The sequence below is a fragment of the Amyelois transitella genome, chromosome 22 (assembly GCF_032362555.1).
Source record: "Amyelois transitella isolate CPQ chromosome 22, ilAmyTran1.1, whole genome shotgun sequence".
Classification (NCBI taxonomy): Eukaryota; Metazoa; Arthropoda; class Insecta; order Lepidoptera; family Pyralidae; genus Amyelois; species Amyelois transitella.
Window position 1 is genome coordinate 597,984 of NC_083525.1, and position 25,961 is coordinate 623,944.

The window sequence follows — 25,961 nt, forward strand, 5'->3', positions numbered from 1 at the left end:
ATCTATAAATCGTATTCAGTGGATCACTTTTGCCACAATTACATCAAAAGTAATGAGGTTTCTGGAGCGCCATTAAATAAGAGGGTAAAATATAATCCCCAAGAACAGCCGTGCTTTGTTTTAAATTACGACGAAGAATTCAAGAATGAAGAGAAAGACATCAATTTAGAAGTAAACTTTATATTGCCATTTGATAAACCAGTGCAAGTAACTATAAATAATTGTGATTTTGTGAAAAAATTGACAAACTTGAGTCTGTCTGGAAATGTTGTCTACACTCCACAGTTTTTTAGAGTATTGTTTGAGAATGCGACATCTTTGGAAACATTTGAGATAACCAATTTCGGCAGGAACTTTTTGGATTGGTCACTTCTAAAGTTCATGCCTAAATGTAAATCACTGAAAAACTTTTTCTTAAATACAAAAATTTCACAATATGGCTCTCTGTATGAAACTCTTAGTGATTGTGAAAATTTAGAAAACATATATTTGATAAATCCGTCTAAGGCTAAAGTAGATTTGCCGAATCCCAAGTATTTGTTTAGTAAGTGTGAAAATCTGTACAGCTTTACTTTCCAGAAAGACATGCCTGAGAGACGGAGGGAGAAGACATTAACGTTGTACGAACGCGTGAGAAGTGATGTCGGTAAACCAGCTCTTAGCATTAGAATTTTGCAGTACACAAGACTTTGCGACAATCACTACAATCGGGTTTCTAGTGTGTATAATGAGTACAGATTAAAACCAATTTAATAAATATCTGTTTCTTTAAACTGATATAGTAATAATAAATTTAAACTGATATCTCCTCTGAAATCAACTGGCAGTCTATTAAATAATTTCACCCCTTGATAGTATGGACAATGCTTGACAACATTCAGACGGGGTACTATATTGGAAATGAAGTGTTTTCGTCTAGATCCTTCACGTTCGATTTTCTCTTGTTCCGTCTCAAGTTGCGGAAGCTGTTTTTTAAAATCAGATAGGACCACAAGCAAATACAGACCAGGTACCGTTAGTATTCCCAACTTTTTGAAGTGTGGTTTGCAAGATTCTTGTGAAGATATTCGTACCATAGCGCGAATAGCTCGCTTTTGAGATACAAAAGCTCTATTTAAATTGTAATCGTAGCTTTGTCCCCAGTATTTTATGCTATAGCGAAGCTTGGATTCAACTAAAATAGACCATTTTGAGCTTCTCTATACTAATTTCTTCACGAAGGCTACGTAAAGCAAATGAGGCTGATGCAAGGGCACTTTCAACTGACGATAACTCTTTCTTCCAATTTAAGTGTTCATCAATATACGTGCCCAAAAAATTCACATTGTCCACTACGTCAATTTGTTTATCATTATATTTTATGTCTAAATTGAAATTATTTCTACTCGTGGATTTAAATAATATCACTTTAGTTTTACTTTCATTTATCATCAAATTATTGTTGTCAAACCATACATGAAAAGCTTTCAAAGTCTTATTTATCTTAATGTTTAAATTATCAATGTCATTATCGTGTATTATAGCATTAGTGTCATCGGCAAAAATAATTATTTCTATGTCAGGTATACATTTATTTATATGGTAGATTAAATCATTAGTAAAAATAATAAATAAAATTGGTCCTAGAATAGATCCCTGTGGGACACCCCTTTTAATTACTTCAGTCTTAGATTTAACTGTTCTTTCACGTCCATCATCTATGTCCTTCATTTCAACAAACTGCTTCCTATTTGTTAGATAAGAACGAAATAGATCCAGTCTCTTACCTCTTATTCCTAGGTGTTCGAGTTTATTACTTAGTATCTCATGATCAACTGCATCGAACGCGGAACTTAGATCAAGGAATAAACCAGCAACTTTATTTTTACCATTGAGCCTTTTTGTAACCTCTCCAATCAGGTTATCAATTGCATCTTTAGTATCATCTTTATAAGCTGCTTATTTAAATATAGATATGTATATAATTCCGACGCCTTAAGAGGTAGAATATGTGTTCACAGAAACTGTACGATCGCGTTCATATCTGCAGTCATAGTTTTAAAATTCTTACGGGTTAAAATAGCGTGCACTGTGGTTCCACTAGATACACACACACATGCATATTTAAAAAGAATAAATATTCCTTCAAATGAATACGGTCTTTAATGACAATGATTACTAAGTAAAAGAGTTTATTATTCTATGACATATAACATAACAAAACAGAAAGAGACGGTAATTAACATTCGCCGAACTGGGCCCGATAATTGTCGATCGAGATATCGTCGTCTGTCATTATTTGCATAAGATTTGCCTATAGAGGGAAGCCTGCGACTGCCAGACTTATGTCATTTCAATAAGGTTGAAAGTTTGTCTGCATATGACCCTAACATAGGTAGTGGTTCCTTTGAAAGTTATTGGGTAGCAATTTTATTACTTCGTGTGAGCAAGTGAGATCTAAGATATATGAGATAATCTCGCTTGCTCACACTTGCTTGTTCTAGTTACTAGCGTTAATTGGATTCCAAAGTTATTCAAGGATTTTTTTTGTCTATTTTAGTGTTACTGACAATTTTTAATGTTTCAAGGTGCCATTTGAACTAAGTAACTGACTGACTAACTAACTAACTGATATCTAAGAATTACAATACCCACGGGTATTATCTTCAAACACGGAAATCAGCAAGAAATATTAAACAAGAGGGAGCAAAATAAAACATTCAATAATTAAAATTAGTAAATTTTATTGAAACAGTTTACCTATAGTTTTATTTACACATTGATGATTATATAAAGCTATACATATATAGTATATTACACTAATTGTATCATCCACTTATCTTCTATTATTAAGGTTACAGCTTAATTATTCGTTTTCATAAAGAAAAGATATTGAAGCTGTCCTTAAAATACTATCTAAGTAATTAGTACTTTAAATATAAATTGGTATCTAGAACCTTTCACGCACTATATGGACTCGATGCACAGGGCAGTTGTCTTGCACATATGATATTGTTGGCATATCATCAATCGGATAAATACACCGCACAGTTGGTAACATGGTTTCTTGCAGCACTTGCACATAATGAGCAGCTGTAGCGCGTCCTGCTATCCACACCTGTTCCCCAGGTCCAGCAGCACTCATTCAGCCCCACATATTTACAGATATGTGTCCAGACTCCATATTTGGCACAATATTGTTTTCTTCATATCGAGTTGCATTTCTTCGCCATAAATGAAGCCTGCCGTGTTGTAATGACATAAACGAACTTTTCGTCCGTAAATATCGCTTTGTTCCAGTCAAAATCCAAATACTGCCGAGCAAATTCTAAATGTTTTTGCTTATTTATTTCGGATAAATACGGCTTTCTTGCTGGCTGTCTGTGGTGTAGTCCCTCACGGTGCAAACTCGACGAACAGTAACCACTGATGTGTCGAACTGTTCCGCAAATATTCTGGTCGGTATGAAGCCATTATTTAGTACTGTTCCACCATGGATCTCCGCTGTGTGGCATGTCGCTGTGTTGATTAGCGGACGACTTTTTTTTTTTCACTACCCTCTTCTTGATGGCGCGTTACCCAATGCTTCGCCGCTTGTTGTTTATTGTGTTATTTGTGTGAATGTGTGAGTGATAGCAGCGGTGCAAGCTATAAAGTTTTGCGAACTATGACTGCAATTATGAACGCGACCGTACCTAAATACTTACGACCTATATTGTAAATATATTTAAGGAATAAATTATTATGATTATGATTTCATTTTCTATTGTACGTAATAATTTAAAGTAGTTTTATATTGCAGTTAATTTTCTATTTGAGTCAGTGCTTAATACTTTTACTATGGTATTTGTAAATATAAGTGATAAGTATTATATTGTACTGTATCTTCGCTAAGTCATTCATTGGTCTTTGTATTATATGTAAATTTGTATATAACGTTTTAACATTTAATCATCAAAGTTTGTAACATTAGGACTATTATTTTTGATATGTTAGTTACCGTGACACGGTCACCAAAATCATAAATGACAATATGTAATGTAATTTCTTGTTCTTAATTTAGTACATTTTCTTATATAGATATCCCCAATCTAAATAAAAGGACCTTTACAATAAGATGTTTAAATCAGAATCTCAGCACTTTATACTAGAGCACTCCATGTTTACGCTTTATAATTGGAAGCAATAGAAAAAAATTAAGACCACTCCGTCTCTTACTCATGGAAGTTGTAAAAGGCGACTAACAGGTTTTCCTACGCTTTACGGGAGATTGATATGATTTTTGAAGGTAGATACTTTTTAAAACTAATTCAATTCAAATGCAAATTCAAAGTTTTTATTCATTATTATGGGACATTACAACAACACTTTTTCTTTTACTCGTATAAACGTCAACTTCATAATAAACCAATCTTAGAATACAAATATGAACGAGATAATAAATTTCTATGATTAATGCAGGTTGTAAATTCAATAAAGGGAAAGGCTAATACACTCCTTCTTTGAGGCGGTGAGCTAGCAACTTTTTACTATACGAATCTCAGTTCCATCACTAAGCCATTAAGTTGAACGTGGGGCTTCGTGTCTGTCTTCTCCATAACGAATAACAATAATAAGAACAAAACCATCCCATGGAATTTTCCTGCACACAATTCCTGGATTCATAGATAAATTGCATAAAAAATAGGCGGCTATATTTTTCGAAGGTATTTATGGTACTACCTGTTACATAGTTAAATGTATTTGCTTCAGGTAAATCGGTAATAGTTTTATTTACAAAAAAAATCTTACTTAGGTTAACAATACAAATAAGCCCTTTCTATACCTGTGCCTTAATAAATTCTTCGAGATAAACGTTCACTAAAAAAACGCCATTAGCTTGTGAGTAACCTTAAGGTTTTATTCTGTGAGTACAATAAAATGCTTACATTTTTTTTTTTTTCAATATTTAATAAAACTTAAAAACGTCTATCGATGTGCCGAGTCTACAATTTGCGATTCTTCATCGAGTCGGATTTAAAGTCGAGAAAGAAGGAAACATGTAGGTACATAGTTTTTTTTTCATATTTTTATTATTAAATATTCACTTTCATACTATTCATCTCGAAAAAAAACTTATTTTGTTTTATTTTACAACTAACCTACTCTACTAGTGAGAATTAATAACGAAGTAAGTAGTTATTATATATAATTATATGCCCGGATATCTTTTATTATAAAAAATAAATCTTGGAATCATTTGTCTTCTCACTCTTACTTATAATAAAAAAAAATAAAGTTAGTATTTATTAAAAAAAAATAACGCTATATTAAAGACCAAAAAAACGCAAATAAAATTGAAAATCGATATTTACCATTGACTAATCGCTTAGTAGCCGCATCAATATCGTGCAGAATAATAAAAGTCGATAAGCTCTGGATCGACAAAGTCGGCTCTTCTTAAATTTGTGTCATTCTACTGTCAGCCCAGTTGTCAGCCAGACTCAGCGTAACCGTCAGCCAATCCAGAGTCGACAAGAATTCCGCGTTAGTACGTCATAGTTCTGACTCTGAATTATATATTTGAGTATAAATGTCAAGCTAGGGCATGATGAGAAAAGAACTTTTTCTGATTAGCCTGGGTCTTGAATGTTTATCTTTATAAGTATTATTATTATAAAATATAGTATCGTTGAGTTAGTATCTCGTAACACAAGTCTCGAACTTACTTCGAGGCTAACTCAATCTGTGTAATTTGTCCCGTATATATTTATTTAATTTTTTTTTATTGTTATTCTTGTGTTAAAATTTGTGAAATGTTTACACTTTGCCTTCAACGTGTCAAGGGAGTGAAATAAGTTAAAAATTTCTTATTTATTATTTGTGTAAACCTAAGCGCTACTTGAGCTTGTTTATTAATATTTACGCATAATAATTTCGTAATAAGTAAACTCATTACGAATTGTTAGCTGTCAACTGTAACTTAATTTTTCGCTCTCTTTATAATTTCAATTTGGATTTTCATCATTTTGTGTCAATTATTTAATTTAGCATTATTACATTGGAATTTTTTAACCCCAATAAACAACTAATCCATTCTATCTCTGTGCCAAATTGCATCAAAATCAGTCCATTAGTTTTTGAGTGATTCTTCCGTTTCGTTCAAATCTCAACGATTTTGAAAAAAGTTTTTTTTTAAATCGATTTTTAAAAACAGTTACATATAATCATTCGTGTGCCTTTCAAGTATAGATTATCAGTAAAGGCCTTCATGAAAAAGCTTTCATTGTCAAGAAAATAGCTGGAATGTAATGAACCCACGGAAGGTAATGAAATAAGTACGGAAGGTAATGATTGAATTTGGAAGGTAATGAAATAAAATTTAATATGACGGGAATGTAATGATTTTTTATGGAAAGTAATGAATAATCAGAATGATCTCTGTTCCTTATCCGGTCACTCATCCGGTCACTCAATTTCCACCCATCATACTCCTTAACGCTCTCATTTCCACTGCATTTATTCTGCTTTCGTGCTTCTTTTGCCATACCCAACTTTCATTCCCATACATTAAAAATGTTAATAAAATGAAACTGATTAATTAACAGTATAAACAATAAGAAGGAACTCTCAAGAATTAAATTAGTAATAGACTGATTACTAATTTAATTCTTGAGGGTTCCTTCATGTTCCTTCATTTAAGTTACAATCAGTCATTTTTACTTATTTAAAATTAATATTTGGTAAATTTTTAAACACAAATTTCTCTCTTCTAAATTCTTCCGGCTCATTCAAACGTTGCAAAATTCGTGATTCGGGTATTCATCATCGCTAATTCATCATTCATTCATCATTTTGTTTGATTCATCATCGCTAATTAGCGGCCATCCAAATTTCTTAAACTTGCAGGGCAAGTTCCTTAAAAAAATATTTTATACTCTAGAGAACTTTGCATTCTATTTAAAATTTTACCGATAAAATTGGGACTAACTCTTGGGCCATGTTCAAAACTGGTTGTAACTGTGCCCATATAGCACAAGCATCGTGCTTTATATTTTCGCTTATTGTACAAAAAGATTTATGAATTACTACTTTGGTTTCCTGATCATAAAAATATAATACTCCTGTATGCAAAGAGATTTGTTGGCGGCTTCCACCGAAATGAAAACTTTGTATTTCTTCATTATATTTTAATAAATAATTTTCGCTGAAGTCTATATGACATATGACTTCACTAGGAGATAAATCACGTTGCAGATTCTTAATAGCGGAATATTGCATTGTTATATTTAAAACACGCTTGAAGAAAACTGCCATTAGAGTTTCGAACTTTATAATGACGTTACGTGGTAAATCTTCCTTTTTCTCTTTTAATGTAACTCTCTTGTTTTTTTTTTCATCTTTTCCTACGTAGTCTTGCTTCTCAAAAATCCATTTATGATAAATAATAGTTTTCCAATTGTCAAATTCCTGGTACGTTGTGTCTTTATTTTTCACTTTCTCTCTAAACAATTTATTTCGTACACACTACAAAATAAATTGTTCAAAACCTCAGATGAAGAATTTTCTGATTATATTAGCTTTCTTTAAAATTTTATAATAAGTTCAATGTTAGAGTGCAGCTTGCATTGGCACGTGTCTCTTTTTGATAAAGGTTGAATTATCCATAATCCTACTACTATTATAAAGGCGAAAGTTTGTATGGATGTATGAATGTTTGTTACTCTTTCACGCAAAAACTACTGATCCGATTACCATGAAATTTGGTATGTAGGTAGCTGAAGACCCAGAATAACACATAGGCTACTTTTTATCCCAGAGTTCCCGCGGGATTGATAGGGTTTCCATGCGGACGAAGTCGCGGGCGGCCTCTATCCTACTACTATTATAAAGGCGAAAGTTTGTATGGATGTATGGATGTTTGTTACTCTTTCACGCAAAAACTACTGATCCGATTACCATGAAATTTGGTATGTAGGTAGCTGAAGACCCAGAATAACACATAGGCTACTTTTTATCCCAGAGTTCCCGCGGGATTGATAGGGTTTCCATGCGGACGAAGTCGCGGGCGGCCTCTAGTGGTCTATATTTGCAGAATATTGAGTACCTAATGTATATGGCCCCATTTCTTACAAAACTTCGCATGTAATTTTTTCATATTATCGGTTAAATATCTTTTTTGTTTTCTTAATGCACCTTTTTTCATAAATTCGTTTTTTCCTGGCGCCATTTGACTGTTTTCATCTTCTTGTAGAAAATTTCAACACTTTGTTTTAGTTTCGCAGTTTTATTATCTCGAATTTTTTCTTCAGTTAATTTCTTTCTCATAGCAAAAGTAATATTTGACAATATCCCATACTTTTTTAGCCTCGAATTATAATTATATCTCCAGCAAAAGCTCCTCCTTTCCTCTTTTTTCGGAAGGCTTTTGTGTTTTTCTGATACTCCTCGACACACTGTTTCATTAAACAAAAGCTTCTTTTTCACTCCTTGTACCTTCTCATTATTTATGTTTTTTATGACTTCATCTACTTTCTTTTCTATGCTATCTTGAATCTTATCTTTTTGTAACTTCCGCTCCTAAATAAATGTCTTTTTAAAATCGCTTTCTCATTTTTTTAGTTTGTCAATTTCATTCTGTAAGATTGTTATTGCTTTTTTAGATCTGTATCGCAATTCTCAGCAAAGCAAATCTTCAGCAAATTTTTCTCCTTTAGTTGCCTGTTTCTTCGGCTTCGACATTATTGCAGATGTATCTAAAAAAACAAAACTAACAGATGTATCTAAAAAATAACCGAATATTTCACGAAACCTTCTTTATTAATTAGGTACCTACCTATTCCGTTCGTTCAGTAGTTTTTCAGTTTATTGCGAACAGACAGAAAGGCAGACAGAAAGAAAGATGTAGCGGGGAATTATTATTTACTAATAACTAAGTACTTACTTAGGTAGGTTACAAAATGTACAGATTTAATATTAAGTTAGTTCAATAATACTGACATATACTTACACATGTTATAATTCGATATAATCACAATAATAGAAAAAAAATTAACAAAGAGACATAGGTAGGTACATATTAATTTTATATTTTAAAAAAATCATTACAATCCAAAGTGATTCATTACCCTCCTTTAAAAAAATGGAGGGAACGGAAGGGAATTATACGGAAAGAAATGAAGTTTGAGTAGTTTTCCTGAATTTACTCATGAATTTATAAAGGCTAGATATTCATAATTAATTGATAGCTATTACACCGTGTGGTTCCCGGCACCATTACAAAAAAGAATAGGACCACTCCATCTCTTTCCCATGGATGTCGTAAAAGGCGACTAAGGGATAGGTTTATAAACTTAGGATTTCTCTTTTAGGCGATGGGCTAGCAACCTGTCACTATTTGAATCTCAGTTCTATCATTAAGCCAAATAGCTGAACGTGGCCATTCAGTCTTTTCAAGACTGTTGGCTCTGTCTACCCCGTAAGGGGTATAGACGTGACCATATGTATGTATGTATGTAATTGATAACTACACCCTACGGTATGCTCATACCTAAAGTTGAAATTATTTTATTACGTCTACACTTAATATACAAAAACTATGGAAGGTAATGTTTACTTACTCGTGAGAAACGCTGTTTTCAGAAATTAAATCGTAAAAATATTTTGTCCGGGCAGCGTCCGACCTCTCCTGAGGACTTGTATCGACGGACGGAGGTGCGCGGGAGCGTCTTTTGTTTGGCAAGAAATAGATAGTATTGTACGTGCATAAAAATTTTAATGTTACCTATATATTTTTGTGGAAGACAATGTTGTTTTTGGGTTGACAAAACTTTGAAGACAATTCTTTCTATATTAAACACTTATAAAAAATACTGTATTGCAGGTTTATAATAGTCAGTGACTACATTAGTAGGTATATAAGAAAAAAAATTATATCTATACTTTTCTCCTAGGAAAGTCAAGAAAAGTGTGTCACAACGTTCTGAGGGTCCATTTGAACATGGAGAGGAATGAAAAAAATACATGTTCTTGTTCTAAATCTTTTTTTTGTTTTGAGGATTAAACCTGATATAGATGATGGATATTTAAGATTAAAGTACGTCCTACCTTATTCAATAAAAAAAATACTGTTGATTACAATATTCATAACGACTTTTGACCTGGAATGGCGATTAGAATAGAAGAATAGGTACAATCTACGCCAACGGCAAACAGCAGCTACGCCTTTTTAAACATTCTATAAGCAAATCTCTTTGTTTCAGACCGTAGATGGCTCGAATTGCCTTTTTCTATACTAATATTCTAAATAGCGCCTTTAGAATATTAGTATAGAAAAAGGAACAACTGGCTCGAATTGAAAAATTCTTTTTGCGTTGATTAGACCATTTATCGAGGAAGGCTTTAGGCTTTATAACATTACGCTGCAACTATAAGAAGCAAAGAAATAATGGAAAATGTGAAAAAAACGGGGAAAATTATTCATCCTTGAATGATGATCCTTGAATGAAATGATGCCTAAAATAACAATTCCACGCGGACGAAGTTGCGGGCACAGCTAGTTGTGGAATAAAAATAATTTGTGTTTGCTGCTGCTCCCCAAAGAAAATTACTAAAATATACTAGCTTAGCAGTTACCACATCCGTAAAATGCCTAATACCTACGAAGAATAGCGTATGCTGCAGAACTAAGCTTTTTAGAAAGTTTCGAAATATGACCATGTCATTTAAAATTTAAAATCTAATGTTATTCCTAGGAATGAAGTACTTACTATAAACAGAATCTAATCTTTGACCATTATACCAATATCAACATTTGCCTGCACATTAGGAAGTGCTATCTCAATGCATTGGGTCTAATTTGCACTTTACTGTAAGTTGTTGACTGAAAATCAGTTAGAAATGAAAAAAAAATGGCGGCTTAAGTGCTGTTCACATCATCACAGGTTTCGCTACGGCGGTTTATCTTAAAGATTAATTAAATATCATGCAAGCCAGATCGTTAGTATACTTATAGATAACAGAAAAAGAAAAGTTCCCAAAATGGAAACTTGCGATACCTACGCTAATTTTACGTTAGCTCCTTTCGATTTTGTGGTATTTTAAATAAAAGATAAAACCTCACGTTATATTTCCAAGTAGGTACCTTACCTACATAGAGCTCTATTCTAGAATAAAATAGATTTTTTTTCAAAATTGAATACAAGGTATCACTTATTTACGTCACATAACTTAACTCTAACTATAACTACTACCGCTTCCAAAACGCATGTGTAGAAGAAGCGGCGGAACAAACTACACTGCAGCATTTTCATCGGACGTCAATTTTCAAATATAGATCTCTTAAATCTAAATCGTGGACGAATGCACATTGTCTACATTAAAAAAACATGAATGAATGTAGAACTAATGTTGTCAATACGAATATTTCGTCAAATAAAATGAAAATAAAGATAAAATAAAATATGTACATACTGTACAAATTTTGTCAAGATCATGTCAAAAATACACAAGCATTTAAGAGGCCATTATGTCAAACTTGGGCCACACATGTTTATCATTAATACCTATAATCCTCCGTGCTGTAATAGGCTTTCACACAAAGCTCATCTTTAATATAGATAGATAGATAATTCATTTATTTGATTTGCTACACACGATTTACAATTTCATATGGAATACAAATTAATAGGGTGTGAGTTGCAGCAATACAAAAAGGTCACAACTCAACGAATTTATTGCTGTAGAGCAATACGCTGATTTTCAGTTATGACCTAGGTGCTAGTGCAGATTAATCTGCGCACGTAACAAAAAAATAAACATAAATAATCAAAGACTCGTGTCGTGACTTAAAGTTTCAATTGTATATGTGTGATAAATGTAGCCGCTTAATAACCAAAATAGTATCCCAAAATTAAAATTAGAAAATTAAATATACCTACTTTTTAAATTTTCTATCATAAAGATTCTATTATATATTATTCTAATATTCCGTATTTCAGCTTAGTTATGCGAGTTAACGTTAAGAAGGTAAATTCCTTTTGTTTTGCCAATAGTGTACCGAGAGAGCAGCCATATTTTAATTTACTTATTTTATTTTTTCTATATTGGTGCCCACAGAAGACCAGCGTTGTGGTATATACCACGACAAATGCTTTGCATTTTGATACGAAAATAGTTATAGATTAAGATTTCTGTTCTTGATATATTATATATTATCAAATAAACATTTTCCTTTCTTTATTTCTTACTTTGTTCTCTCTCTTTCCATTACTTCAATAAAAAAAGCTTGATAAGTTAACCAAGATTAAACTTTATTAAAGTTCGTGAATATACCAGCAATAAAGCCAAATTGAATTGAAAAAAATAATTTGACAATGACCGCTGTCAAAATAATCAGCTGCAGTGTTGCCACTCGGCAACTTTATAGCTAGAATTGGCAGCTTTTTGAAGTGAGGCAGCTACATTTTTTTTTAATTGTAGCTTAACTTTATAGCAACTTTTGGTTTTAAGAGTTGGCAACACTGATCAGCTGAACTCTGCTGGCTGAAGCTGAACTGTATATTCGGAGTTAAACCTCAATTATTTTTGTAATGTTTATTTTAAAGTTTTACAATTATTTAACAAAGTGTAATAACAGTTTTAGCATAAAATGACATTTTGTGAACAAAGGAAGGTAGGAATTCTAATAAACCTTTGTGGATAGAGGAGGGTAGGAATAGTAAATCTCGGCCCTGGTTTAATTTACCGTGTTATCAAAAGTCTACAATTTATATCAATAATATGCCTCATTTATGGCAGCGGAGGATATATAATACTATTTGAAATTGATAACAAGTGATCAAAATCATAAACCATATACTAGACATATCGCGCGGAATGCCACGTAAATGCGGCAGTATTAACGCGATTATGGTTTAGTTATTCTGTATTTATTCATATTAATGTGATAATTGGTAAAAAGTTGAAGGGCCTTTATTATTTTAAATTGAAGGTAGACTAATGTTTTCCCCACACCTCAGGGGTGTGGCAGGTTAAGACTGAATTGTAATGTTAGTTTTTTTTTTGTTACAGGAGTTAGAAGTAGTCACCCGCAATCAAAGCCTTAATAAGTACATACAACACGATGTCTCTAGAAACGTTGCCTCCTGAAATATTAGGCATCATAGCGAGGAAACTAGACACAAAGTCTGCACATAACTTGTATGAAGTGTGTCAAGATGCGAGAGATGCGATCAGTGTCCCTGGAACGATAAAGGAATGCCAATTTTCACTAAACACCTTAGCTACAGCCCAGTCATTACGATCCCACTTCTTCTTGGAAATTGCAAGTAATTTGAAAGTCTTGAATCTAAGCGGTGTCCACGACCTGACTAAAACATCCCTCAAGCAAGCGGTGAGAAAGCTCAAAAATTTAACTTCTCTCGATGTAAGCTACACAAATATAGTGTTGCCAGATTATGTGGTTATTTATAAAATGTTGCCAGCATTGAATACCCTAGCAATCAATTATGACTATGGGGAGGGATGCCATTTCCGCAAAGAATTGTTCAATACTTTTCAAGACTCATTCCAGGGGCTGAAAAACATTCACTTTGTTGGTGCAGCAATTGAGTTGCTGGCATCAGATGTCCCATTGTGGCTGCTGAGCAAGGCTGACCTTGACTGTTTGACATTGACAATGATATCTAAGAAAGTCTCAATAGCTCTTTCCCCGTGGGGTCAACTGAAGAAACATGATTATTCCGTTTTGGAAAGGATATCATGTCTGAAAATGTTTTTCATGCCAGACCCTATTCACGACTTTATTTATGAAAGCACTTTGTTCAAACATTTTGATATTATTAATTACGAGGTGTTAGTGTTCCAAAGTCAAATGTCTCTGTTATTACTTGGGACTCCATTATTGCGGACATTCATACAAGAAGAGTTCCAAACAGATGTGTTTCCGTTAACCGATTTGAAATCAATGCGTTATGGAGATGTTGCCTTCATGTTCTGGAGTAAAAAGAGCACTTGCTTCGATGATAATTTTTTCTCAAGACTAACATCAATGGTTAATGATTACATGCCTTACTGTTTTGATTCTGGTGTGGAATTGGAGCGACAATCTGTACCGCCGATCCATAAATCATATTTGGTTCACCAATATTTCATGGACATCAAAACTTACGAGGTTTATGAAGCGCCATTGAATAAAAGGATAAAGAAAGTTCGCCAAGCGCAGCCGTGTCTGATTTTAAATTACGATGAAGAATTTAAGAATGAAGAAAAAGATATCAATTTAGAAGTTCACTTCAAAGTGCCTTATAATAAACCAGTGACAGTAACTATAAATAATTGTGACTTTGTGAAGAAATTGACGCACTTCACTCTGTATGGCAGTGTTCTGTATACTACGGAGTTTTTTAGAGTACTATTTGAGAATGCCAAATCATTGGAAACATTGGAGATAACAGATTTGCGCGGAAACTTTCTGGTGTTGTCACTCCTAAAGCTCATGCCTCAATGTAATTCATTGAAAAACTTTTTATTGAATACTAAAATTTTACAATATGGCTCACTGTATAATACTCTAAGTGACTGTAAAAATTTAGAAAACATATTTTTAATAAATCCCTCCAAAGTTGAAATAGATTTGCCGAATCCCAAAAATTTGTTTAGTAAGTGTGTAAATCTGTACAGCTTTAGTTTCCAGTCGGACATGCCTGAGAGACAGAGAGAGAAGACATTAACTTTGTACAAACGCGTGAGAAGTGATATCGGTAAACCAGCTCTTAGTATCAGAATTTTCCAGTACAATAATGGTCGCGACAAACAATACAGCCCATTTTATAGTGTATACAATATATACAGATTAAAACCAAATTAATTAATGTTTTCTCTCTCTGTCTTTCCTAGTTCAAAATTGGTTCAGTAATTTTTCCATGGCATTGTATTAGTACTGCTTTTAAGTTGGTTTTTATTTTTGTGCAAGTTCTTCTTCCTGGCTTTAGTCCTGGTTGCATCCTCACCACTCTGGATAGGAGCCCGGGGCAAGCCCCTTGACCATGGAGCCTAAATTGAGTGTGTCAGGATCTACAAGTTTTGTCCCCTTTTTTTCTTTACCTAAAGGCATCGCTTAGTATTCAAACAAATGTACTCATAACTTTGAAAATAGTCATTGGTAAATGGCCGTCGTGGGATTCGAACCGATGTCTTTCCGTGCACCATGCATTTTAACCAGGCACCTTACCAATTCGACCGCCAATGCTTTTTTTGCTGTCAATTATGTCAAAGTATTTTTATAGTATTTGTAATGTGTAGGTATAATTAACTAGTAGTCATACATACATATGGTCACGTCTAGGTCCCTTGCGGGGTAGACAGAGCCAACAGTCTTGAATAGACTGAATGGCCACGTTCAGCTATTTGGCTTAATGATAGAATTGAGATTCAAATAGTGACAGGTTGCTAGCCCATCGCCTAAAAAAGAATCCCAAGTTTGTAAGCCTACCCCTTACTCGCCTTTTACAACATCCATGGGAAAGAGGTGGAGTGATCCTTTTGTTTTTTGTATTGATGCCGGGAACCACACGGCACTACTAAAACAATAACTAGTAGTCATTTATGCCAAATCAATAATTCATATGTATTTAGAGTGTAAATTTTCCTATACAATTGTTTTTTTTTTTTAAATCTATTCTATTCTTTCACATAATCGTTATAAGTATACTTAACTGTGCCCGCGACTTCGTCCGCGTGGAATAGTTATTTTGGGCATCATGGAAGCCCTCAAGGATGAATAATTTTCCCCGTTTTGTTTTTCACATTTTCCATAATTAATTCGCTCCTAAAAGTTGCAGCGTGATGTTATATAGCCTAAAACCATCCTCGATAAATGGTCTATTCAACACAAAAATAATTTTTCAATTCGAACTAGTAGTTCCTGAGATTAGCGCGTTCAAACAAACAAACTCTTCAGCTTTATAATATTAGTATAGAAATATAGATTTGCGGTAAATTTGCTGTTAATTATGTCACTGTGTACCTAATACTTTTTCCTTGGTAGTTATTTGTACATAGTAGAAATGTGTATTGTATAATTATATTCTTGTTGTTTAATATTCTCTTCACTAGTCCTTGATTAGACTTTTACTATGTAAATTTATACATTATATTTTATGCATTTATAAGGACCAGTCATTACGATTATATAGGTATTAAATTATAAATGACAACAATATAATTTATTGTTCTTTATTATTTCTGTCTATTTATCCATCCATCCATTTAATCACGTGTATATCCTTTGCGGGGTAGACAGAGCCAGCAGTGATAAAAGGCAGACGTTCTGCTGTTAGGCTTAATGATAGAATTGAGGCTTAAAAGAGGGTACATAAATATAATCACGTCTATATCCCTAGCGGGGTAGACCTAGCCACTAGTCTTGAAAAGACTGATAGGCCACGCTCAGCTGTTTGGCTGAGTGATAGAATTGAGATGATGGCGTCCATGGGAAAGAGATGGAGTGGTCCTATTCTTTTTTGTGCCGGGAACCACACGGCGGCGAACCGCGATTATGTGACGTTAAGCTGAACTGATGTTGATGCGGTTTTCGGAAAAGTGTTTGTTACGCTTACGAGGTTTTAGAAATCAACTAACTTCTCGGTTTTATACAAAAGTTACTTGTCATAGTTTTTCAGACGGGGAATTAAAGATTTAATACGCAAATTATGGAATGAATTACCTAGTTAGGTAATTTAATATAATATATTTATAAACTGAATATATTATATTCAGTTTGTGAATTGTAGATAAATATTATCAAAGGTTTCTGATGAGAATTTTTTGCTCATTACATTGGTTTCCGGGTGAGCAATAATGATTTAACGATGCACAATGAGCTACTACGGTCTATACAGACTATAAACGAAAAATAACATTGGATACGATGTTTATTTCTTGACTCAGGGCGCGGCCTTGTACTTTTTCGTCTAAATACCTTCGATCAAAAGCATGACTCAGTATTACGTCGGCAGTTGGACGAGCCACACGTAATAAACAAGAAATGAGTTTTGCTAACAAGGTCGTCCTTATAACCGGCGGGAGTTCCGGCATCGGGGCTACTACGGCTGTTTTCTTTGCCAAAGAGGGTGCAGATGTTGCTATTGTGGGCAGAAACCAGACGAAATTGAAGAAAGTAGCTGAAGAATGCGCGAAAAACGGCAAAACACCACTCGTGATTACAGCAGAATTGAGCAGCGCTGATGATATCAAGCGAATCGTTGAGGAAACAGTCGAGAAGTTTAAGAAAATTGATGTTTTGGTGAACAACGCGGGTTTTGCAGTTGCCGGCTGCATATTGGATGGGAAAGTATTAGACGCGTACGATGCTATGATGAGTGTTAATGTACGATCAGTTATTCAACTCACGACTTTAGTTGCTCCTCATCTGGTTAAAACCAAAGGGAATATCGTCAATATATCTAGCATAGCTGGGAAGAAGGTGACGGGGGCCGCTTATATGGCTTACAACGTGAGTAAAGCGGCTCTGGATCACTTCACGCGCGGGGCAGCTTTAGAACTATCTGCTTCTGGGGTGAGAGTGAATGGAATCAGTCCTGGACCTGTCAAAACTGACTTTTTTGACAACTGCGCAATTCCTGTTACCGCGGACGCCTTGAGTACAATTACGGCTTTGAAGAGAGTATCAGATTCGGAAGAAATTGCGAATTTGATCTTGTATTTGGCTAGCGATAAGGCGAAAGGAATAACTGGATCAGATTTCGTATGTGATAATGGTGGTTTGTTAATATAAAAAAAAACTGTTTTTTTTAACAGACTTCACAAAAAAGAGGCGATTTTCAATTTGGCCAGTATTTTTAAAAGCCGTAAGTAATAAATATATCGCAAGTAAACAATGTTTTATTTCACAAGGACAGCCAAGGCCTATCTGCCTTACATATTAACGTTTTGATTATTTTTTTCTTAAAATTATCATTAATGTTTTATAGTCACAAATTAAAACACCCATTTTTATTTGGAAAGCTCAATTTAAACAGTTATCTCAATTTAAACAGTTATTTAAGAAAATACCTACTGTTTTTACTTTCATTGTATGAATAGGATCGCGTGAAAAAATACCAACCTCTTTACATATGAGAAAGATAAAGATTTACAGGCGATAGGTAACTAATGATTTTGTGGTGTTTAAAAATTTAAGTTTGTATGAATTCTAATAAAATTTGTACGACACGACAGTTTCCCCCAGCGTTAGTTCAGCAGATATATATGAACCTATCTAACTTGGAAAAAGTGGACACTACCACCGACGGTTTTTAACGTGTTCAAACAACCGTGACACAAGTTTTTGTCCTGTTGCGCGAACGCATTTGAATGGAATGAAATAGGTTCATACAATAATCTGTCATATGACCATATATGGTAGTAGTCACGACTCACGGTCATAACTAAAACTAAAACTTTTTTTTACTAAACATGTATGATAAATAAGAAATGTTGGGAGTTGGGATTCTCCTCTGACCGGGGGCCCCTTCCGGCTGGGGGCCCGTGGCATTTTGCCGACTTGCCACCCTGTAGTTACGCCACTGGCTGTGTGTATGTATTTGAATTACTTGCAGGTAACTAGATTATTAACAAATATAAAATTGCTAATTTTAAACGTTGGCGTTTGCATTATATTTATAAATACTACAGGCATGTACCTCTATTAAACGGGCACATAAATATTGTTCACGTTTTCCTCGTGGACCAACTGATAATATGAACAACTAATTATACAATTACAGATTCACATAAATAATAGATTTCTATGTGAATGGGAGCAATGATTCGGCTCGACCGCCACCAAAGGGAAGATCTTCCGCCAGGCTAATAGACTATGCTAACATAATATTTATTGGGTATGTATAACGTAGAGATGTCGCCAAAAATAAGATGAAACATTTCATGAAAAGTTAAGTCAGTTGTGGCCTTGCGCTCTCTTAGCTCGTCTAGGCGGTGACACTTCTGTGTCCCAGCTGTGCAGAGCATGTATAACATCTCATCCTACTAATATTATAAATGCGAAAGTTTGTATGTCAGTATGGATATTTGTTACTCATCCACGCAAAAACTACTGAACCGATTACTATGAAATTTGGTATGTAGGTAGCTGAAGACCGAGAATAACATATAGGCTTTTTATCCCTGAGTTCCCGCGGGATTGATTGTTATGTTATGATAAGGGTTCTACGCGGACGTAGTCGCGGGCGCTCTAGTAATAATTGTAAATAACTCAAGTTTGGATACAGACGAAAAATAAAACAAAGTCATAGTTTCAGCAAATATATTTCATAGAAACATAATTGCCGTCAAGTTACGCTTAAAACATAACTGGGACAACGGCCGCATACGCCGCTGGCACTGAAACAAAAGAAAAATTATTTAAATATAGAATAGAATAAATTTATTTTCAAAATTGGATACAAGGCATCACTTATTGACATCACATCGCTTCAATATGAAAATAAAAAAAATTATAACCACTACCGCTTCCAAAGCGCATGTGTAGAAGAAGCGGCAGAACAAACTACAATGCAGTTAACTTCAAAGAGTCCATGTAAAATGAAACATCTCAATGAATTCCTTTTCCACAGGAACTTCGGAATTCGAATCTCAATTCCGTCAGTGACCATTTCTACTAAGTCTAAAAGAATCCCACAGTTAGAAATGATACATACAAACATAAATCATGCCTCCTTTCCAGAGGCCAGAGACTACATCTTTCCACGATCCCTGCATACTTCTTTTGCTTCATCCACATTCATAACTCTCCTTATGCAAGCTCGTCAGTTTTGGGTACTTTGACCTGACCTTTTGCCAGTACTTCTCTGATTTGATCAAGGTATGTTCGTCTGGGCCTTCCCACTCCAACAGTCCCATTCACATTACCTTTGTATATTTGCATCAACCTACTTTCATACTTAACCATCTAAGCAATATCTTTTCCATTCCTGTTACAATATATTTAACTATAAAATAAAGTGATACTCACTATAAAAAAGTATTTAGTCAAAAAGACCAAAGCCCATGTCCTCGTCTTCTGATTCGGACTCTTCCTTCTTGGTCTCCTTCTCTTCTGCAAAATAAAAAACAATACAACATTACTAACATTGCTACTGACAAATGTTTCAATTTATGCAATTGTAGTATACATCAGTCAACAAATATTTAGCTTCACGACATGTCAGTCGAAAGATGGTGATTATTTGAAATCATCATAAAAAAATATATTCTATAGCTTTGCTTGAACTTATAGGACATATCAAATTATCAATGAGGGCGCTAGTTATGAATTTCATAATAAAGGTAGTATAGCTACTAAAAAGTAATTTCATAATGGGTACCAGTGCCATAATTCGACGGCGCAAAAAAGCGCCATCTACCGCGCAATTAAACCAAATTAAAACTCAATAAAATAATGCTCAACCTCACTACCAGGCAATAAAACTTTAAATCCAAAAGCAAAATGTCTCCTGCTATCTCGCTCATAAAAGAAGACTGTTCAGTTCAGAGGTTCAAATGGTGCACTCCAAAAAAGTTAAATATTATTGTGCTAAACAAAAAAAATTATACTTCAGCGCAGGCAGTATAAACCAACATTATGCTGAGGTGGTGTCATTTCAGGCAACAGCTTTATTCTGGTGTTATTTGTTTTTCATTCAGTGTTTTTTTTAAAACAATAATTTCGATTTCGATAAATCCAAGTTGCCCATAATATTCTTTTTACATTATCTTACATCGGCATAAGTAATAAAAGTGGTAATAATGTATTTTATATTAAGCCGATTCAACAATAACGCGCTATTATCAAATTATAAACAGACTTGTCTCAGAAGGTTCCGTTACACTACTTAACCTATATTTATTAAAGGTTAAACGCTATTATACCTTTCTTCTCGACGGCAGCAGCGGCGGCAGGCGCGGCGGCGGCGGCGGCGGGAGCGGCGCCTCCCACCGGCATCGACGACAGCTTCTCTCGGCCCGAGGCGATCAGCTCCTCAACACTCTTGCCATCCAACTCCGATATCACCTAGAATGAAGAGTTTTGTTCAATATTAGAGAATTGATCGTGCCGTGTGGTTCCCGGTACTTTAGATCAGGACCACTCATGTTTTCTTTCACATGGTAGGTTAATAAATTATACCCAACAGATTACACCGATTTTACCTCGATGTATGATTAAGACTTTTACGAGATCAAAACTAAACAATGTTATATTTCATAATAAACATCCAGAGAAAAATGCCGTAGCCGGAATTCGAACCCGGGACCCTCCGGTGACAGATAAGCGCATTACGGCTGCGCTACAGAGGCCGTTATATTATAAAAAACCCAGATCAAACTACTTAATTAAACGGCGTGTTTAAGCTATCATGCTTCTTATATGATGTGCATACCTTCTTAAGTTTCTCAGAGTCTGCTTCAATACCAACGGAGCTGAGAATCTTCTCGACGTCCGCAGCCCCTGGGGAAGCCTTCCCACCCAGCACAGCCAGTAAATATGCGGCCACGTAACGCATTCTGAAAATGAAATTTACCATTAAATAAATAGCTTAAACACGATTAGTACGTTAACAGATAGGTCAAACCATTTGTTTTATTGACGATGCAGTATAGATAGGTAGGCAGCGCAAAAGATAGTTGCCACCATAATAACTTTTGAGGTTATAAAACATGAAGCTTATTGCATGGAAAATCAAGGACGGAATTATTGAACTTACAGACAATTTATCACATATAAAATACGGAATACGATTCAAAATCTAAATGAGCAATACAATTACCATGAAACATGAATTGATTGTATGACACAAGCCTGGGACACATTTTAAACAGATTTTTATCCTTCTAAATCCGATTCAAATAAAACGTTACACGGAAAATACCTTTGGATAACAAAAACATATTAACTGCATTAAAATAAAGAACCATTATTTTCATTAAAATCACTTACTTTTAAGTCGTAAAGACACGAAACGTGTTGTGCCGAAATGAAAACGTTCTACTTGAACAAACTGTCAAGCGAAAGAGTCAAAGAATTTTTGGGTTCGGCCACCGCCGGTTCGAACTATTGCCAACTGAAACCAAAGAAAATGCGCTACTTAACTTAGACCTAAAGTCGGTTAAAAAAGCGCCACACTACCAAAATCGGTTCTTAAAACTTTTTAACTACTTATAGGTACCTAAAATTATTACGTTTATTTCTATACAATTTTTTATTGTTTCGTTTTTTTAAGCTTTCAAATACTAGCAGCATGTCGTCGACAATATTCCTATCAAGTTATAACAAAAAACTAAAACTTTAGGTCGAACAAAAACACACAACTTAAAAATGTAAAGTAGTTTTCGTACAAATGGAATTAGCTAAACAATATGTAGGTATTTAAAATTTAAAATTATAAATAAAAACTAAATATAATAATTTAACTATACTAAATAATAAAATTACTCCATTAAAATGAAGTTAAATTCATAAACTAAAAACCATTTCTTTATATTTGGGTCCCGTAGACGGAATGTCAATGTCAAGCAGGCAGCATTTCCGCGCTGTATTGCATACGCTGCATAAGTAAGCTTCGCGCGCGAGGTTTCTTCTTGATCTACCTACCTTTCTACCATCTAAGGTTTTTATTTTTTAACCTCAGATTACCCTAAAAACTGGTTGTATATTATTTTCATGTATATTATGAGTATATGAGATTACTAGGAATAGGTGCCAGAAGGTCAACTAAGAATTATGGGCGTAGACACAACTGAATAAGAGCTAAATTATTCAAGACAGGTTGCTAGACTATCGCCTACAAAAAGAAGAATATAAGAAAGAAAAAGTTTTTAAGCCATTCATGGGAAAGAAATGGATTGGTCCCATACTTTTTTTTTATTGGTGCCGGGAACCACACAAGTGCATGTATATTTACGTGATTAGTGTTTAGCATTTGCTTTTTCTCTCTATGTGCTCTTTCTAAGGTGGCTAAATGCGGTGCTGACTGCACTTGTCTTTTATTAATCACTGAGATAGATAATTGCGTAAATGGTCGTCCTTCTCCTTGTGAGAAAAATACGTTCAAATCACAGTAATGTTTTTAAATCTGTAGTTTGAATTGAGATTTCCTCCTTTTTTGAAATCGGTTAAAGACGGGCCCTACCTTAGGCGCTAGCTAAGCTTCGAACTTTGGGATCTGAGGTGGCAAAAAGCAGCGTGACTTAATGCATAAAGCGGTAGGTTAGCAACACTGGCTCCGAGTCCTGTTCTCGAGTCCTGCCACTGTCAGTTACTGACGTACATATCTGACGTTTTCGTTTGACATTGACAGCTCATGTGACATTAACGATCAAGGCGCGGGAAAATTAAATTATCTATATCTATGTAGGTAGGTACTTAGATGTAGTTGGTAGGTAAGTACTTATTAACGCAACATGACGCTTTTGGATTGAACCCGATTGTAAAACCAATGAAAGACATACTTAATACTTTAATTTTATTTATTTACATAGGTAGTTTACCCACGTTGGTGATGTAAGTACCTCTTTGATCTTTCCTTCCCACAGATTACATACAACACAGCATTGCACTTCGTTCTTCGTTTTTCTATGTAGTATAGTTGATACATTTATTTAAACTAAGTTTTTATTATGAAATTATCATTGAGTTAGTACTAAACATATGTCTCGAATTTACTTCGAGACCAAGTGTGTAATTTCTCAAAAAATAAATGGTTGAACCCGTGTCATTCCCGACACTTTGAAATAGATCCACTTCCACTCTTTCTATTGATGTCGTAAAAAGCAACTAAGGGACATGCTAATAAACTTAGGATTCTACTTTTAGGCGATGGGCTAGCAACCTGTCACTATTTGAATCTCAATTGTGTCATTAAGCCTAACAGCTAAACGTGGCCTATCAGTCTTTTCAAGACTGTCCGCTCTGTCTACACCCGTAAATTTATCTGCGAATCATGATTCCATAATGAAATTAAATAGATGCCTAGATAGATAAAAATCTTTATTGCACCATAAGAGTAAAACATAGGTACAAAACAGATAGAGATGTTACAAAGGCGGACTTATCGAATATAGAAGAGTACAATTAAAATCACATTTATTTAACACAAAAAAACAATTTACTCAATGTTAGGCTTCGCCTTTGTTCCCAATAAAGCACCGTTGTCATTAACGAAATCCGAACCACTGATACCCCTTGCCTTGTCACTGGCTAAATACAGGATCAATTCCCCTATCTCCTCGGGATCCGACACACGGTCCAGAATCATAATCTTTGCGATATCATCCCAAGAAACACTAGGCGACATTCCAGAATTTTCTAAGATATCCGTTCTAACTGGTCCTGGACTTACAGAGTTCACTCTGACTCCAAACGGCGCCAGTTCCAAAGCGGCGCCCCTTGTGAAATGATCCAAGGCGGCTTTGCTCACCATATATGGTAAGTGATTGATCATTGATGGCTTCTTCCCTTCGATGCTTGAAACGTTAACGATATTACCTTTTGTTTTGATCAAGTAAGGTGCAGCAAGAATTGTGAGTTTGATGACAGCTCGCACGTTAACTTTCATGGTCTCGTCGTAGCCTTCGACGAGGTTCCCATTGAGAACACTCCCGCGGACGACTATTCCAGCGTTATTGACAAGGATATCCAATTTCCCGTATTTTTTTACTGTCTCATTGATGATTCGTTCGACATCGCTGTCATTGCCAACGTCCGCTTTAACGACGAGAGGTGAAGTACCTCCTTGGTTGCATTTCTCAGCGACATTCTTCAGTTTACTCTCATTTCTTCCCACTAGTACGACGTTCGCGCCACTGTGACTAAACAGTATTCCTGTACTAGCTCCGATACCTGAGCTAGCCCCTGTAACGATCACCACTTTGCCGGCAAAACTCATTATTTTTGTGTGGAGCGAAGTGTTGACGGTCCAACTACAGAATGTTATTGTTACTGGTTTAGCGTTTTCATAATAAATACCTACGAACGTAGATTAGATGTGTAATTATTAAATTAGTGCTTCACCGAAATTGGTTTTCCAGTCAAGTTTAAATAATATTTTTTTTTAAGTTTTAAATTTAGAATTGTTTTCTTTTTTTTTTGCTTTAGTTAATTATTCCGTGTGCTCATATAAGTAGATAGTTGGTACACTTTTAAAGAATAGAGAATTTTTTAAAATTTGTTTTCCAGTTGCAACCGAAACCGGATTGAGCCGGTCTCAGTTTCGGTCGAAACCAAAAAGTTACACTTCTTACATATGAAAACATTTTTCTACTGGTTTCTTTTTTACTAAAATGGTATCGTACATTAAATTTCAAAAAAGTATTGTTATAAGTAGTAGTAGTGCCGTGTGGTTTCCGACATAAATATAAAAAAGAATAGGGCCACTCCATTTCTTTCCCGTGGATGTCGTCAGAGGCGACTAAGGGATAGGCTTATAAACTTGGGATACTTCATTTAGGCGATGGGCTAGCAACCTGTCACTATTTGAATCTCAATTCTATCATTAAGCCAAACAGCTGAACGTGGCCTTTCAGTTTTTCAAGACTGTTGGCTCTGTCTACTCCGCATGGGATATAAACGTGACTATATGTGTGTACTCGTATGTAGTAATAGCTGAGGTGATGAATGCATGAAGTACCAAAACCAAGGAGTTAAAGACCAAAACCGAATATTAGGTCGATCACTATGATGACTAAGGATTTTATTTCAATTGGATAAGTATAGTATATTTAGTCAACAATCAATGATAAAATCATGTGACTCTATATTTTTTGACATTCATGTAATTTGCGCGAAGGTTTTCATTCATTAACTGGGTGACCGAGGGGTGCTCGGTGGATGTCAGAAAAAGCATAAAATGTTTTTAAATCTATTGGCTCTGTCTACCCAGGAAAGGGATAAAGACGTGATTATATGTATGTATAATATGTATGAAGCACTTATCGTTTAAGTTTTG

The 25,961-nt window shown here is 34.7% G+C and overlaps 4 protein-coding genes and 1 non-coding gene across 5 annotated transcripts; 2 read left to right on the plus strand and 3 right to left on the minus strand.

Moving 5' to 3' along the window:
* The first annotated feature begins 12,473 nt into the window (after window positions 1-12,473).
* LOC106133220 (uncharacterized) lies at window positions 12,474-16,200 on the plus strand. Its single transcript, XM_013332865.2, has 2 exons — window positions 12,474-12,631; window positions 13,030-16,200. The coding sequence occupies exon 2, from the start codon at window positions 13,082-13,084 to the stop codon at window positions 14,825-14,827; it is 1,746 nt and encodes a 581-aa protein (XP_013188319.1). The 5' UTR covers window positions 12,474-12,631; window positions 13,030-13,081; the 3' UTR covers window positions 14,828-16,200.
* A 703-nt stretch (window positions 16,201-16,903) lies between these two features.
* Window positions 16,904-17,849, plus strand: LOC106133229 (uncharacterized oxidoreductase SSP0419-like). Its single transcript, XM_013332880.2, has one exon. The coding sequence runs from the start codon at window positions 17,006-17,008 to the stop codon at window positions 17,753-17,755; it is 750 nt and encodes a 249-aa protein (XP_013188334.1). The 5' UTR covers window positions 16,904-17,005; the 3' UTR covers window positions 17,756-17,849.
* A 1,422-nt stretch (window positions 17,850-19,271) lies between these two features.
* LOC106133214 (large ribosomal subunit protein P2) lies at window positions 19,272-22,071 on the minus strand. Its single transcript, XM_013332860.2, has 5 exons — window positions 21,956-22,071; window positions 21,399-21,522; window positions 20,890-21,031; window positions 19,994-20,077; window positions 19,272-19,362 (listed from the first exon to the last, which is right to left on the minus strand). The coding sequence occupies exons 2-4, from the start codon at window positions 21,519-21,521 to the stop codon at window positions 20,007-20,009; spliced, it is 336 nt and encodes a 111-aa protein (XP_013188314.1). The 5' UTR covers window position 21,522; window positions 21,956-22,071; the 3' UTR covers window positions 19,272-19,362; window positions 19,994-20,006.
* On the minus strand, window positions 20,147-20,225 carry LOC132903221 (small nucleolar RNA Me28S-Am982). Its single transcript, XR_009657349.1, has one exon. It is a non-coding gene; the product is annotated as a small nucleolar RNA Me28S-Am982 (small nucleolar RNA).
* Window positions 22,072-23,987: 1,916 nt separating the features above from the next.
* On the minus strand, window positions 23,988-24,969 carry LOC106133213 (3-oxoacyl-[acyl-carrier-protein] reductase FabG-like). Its single transcript, XM_013332859.2, has one exon. It carries the CDS (start codon window positions 24,900-24,902, stop codon window positions 24,123-24,125), a length of 780 nt encoding a protein of 259 aa, XP_013188313.1. The 5' UTR covers window positions 24,903-24,969; the 3' UTR covers window positions 23,988-24,122.
* Window positions 24,970-25,961: the final 992 nt, after the last annotated feature.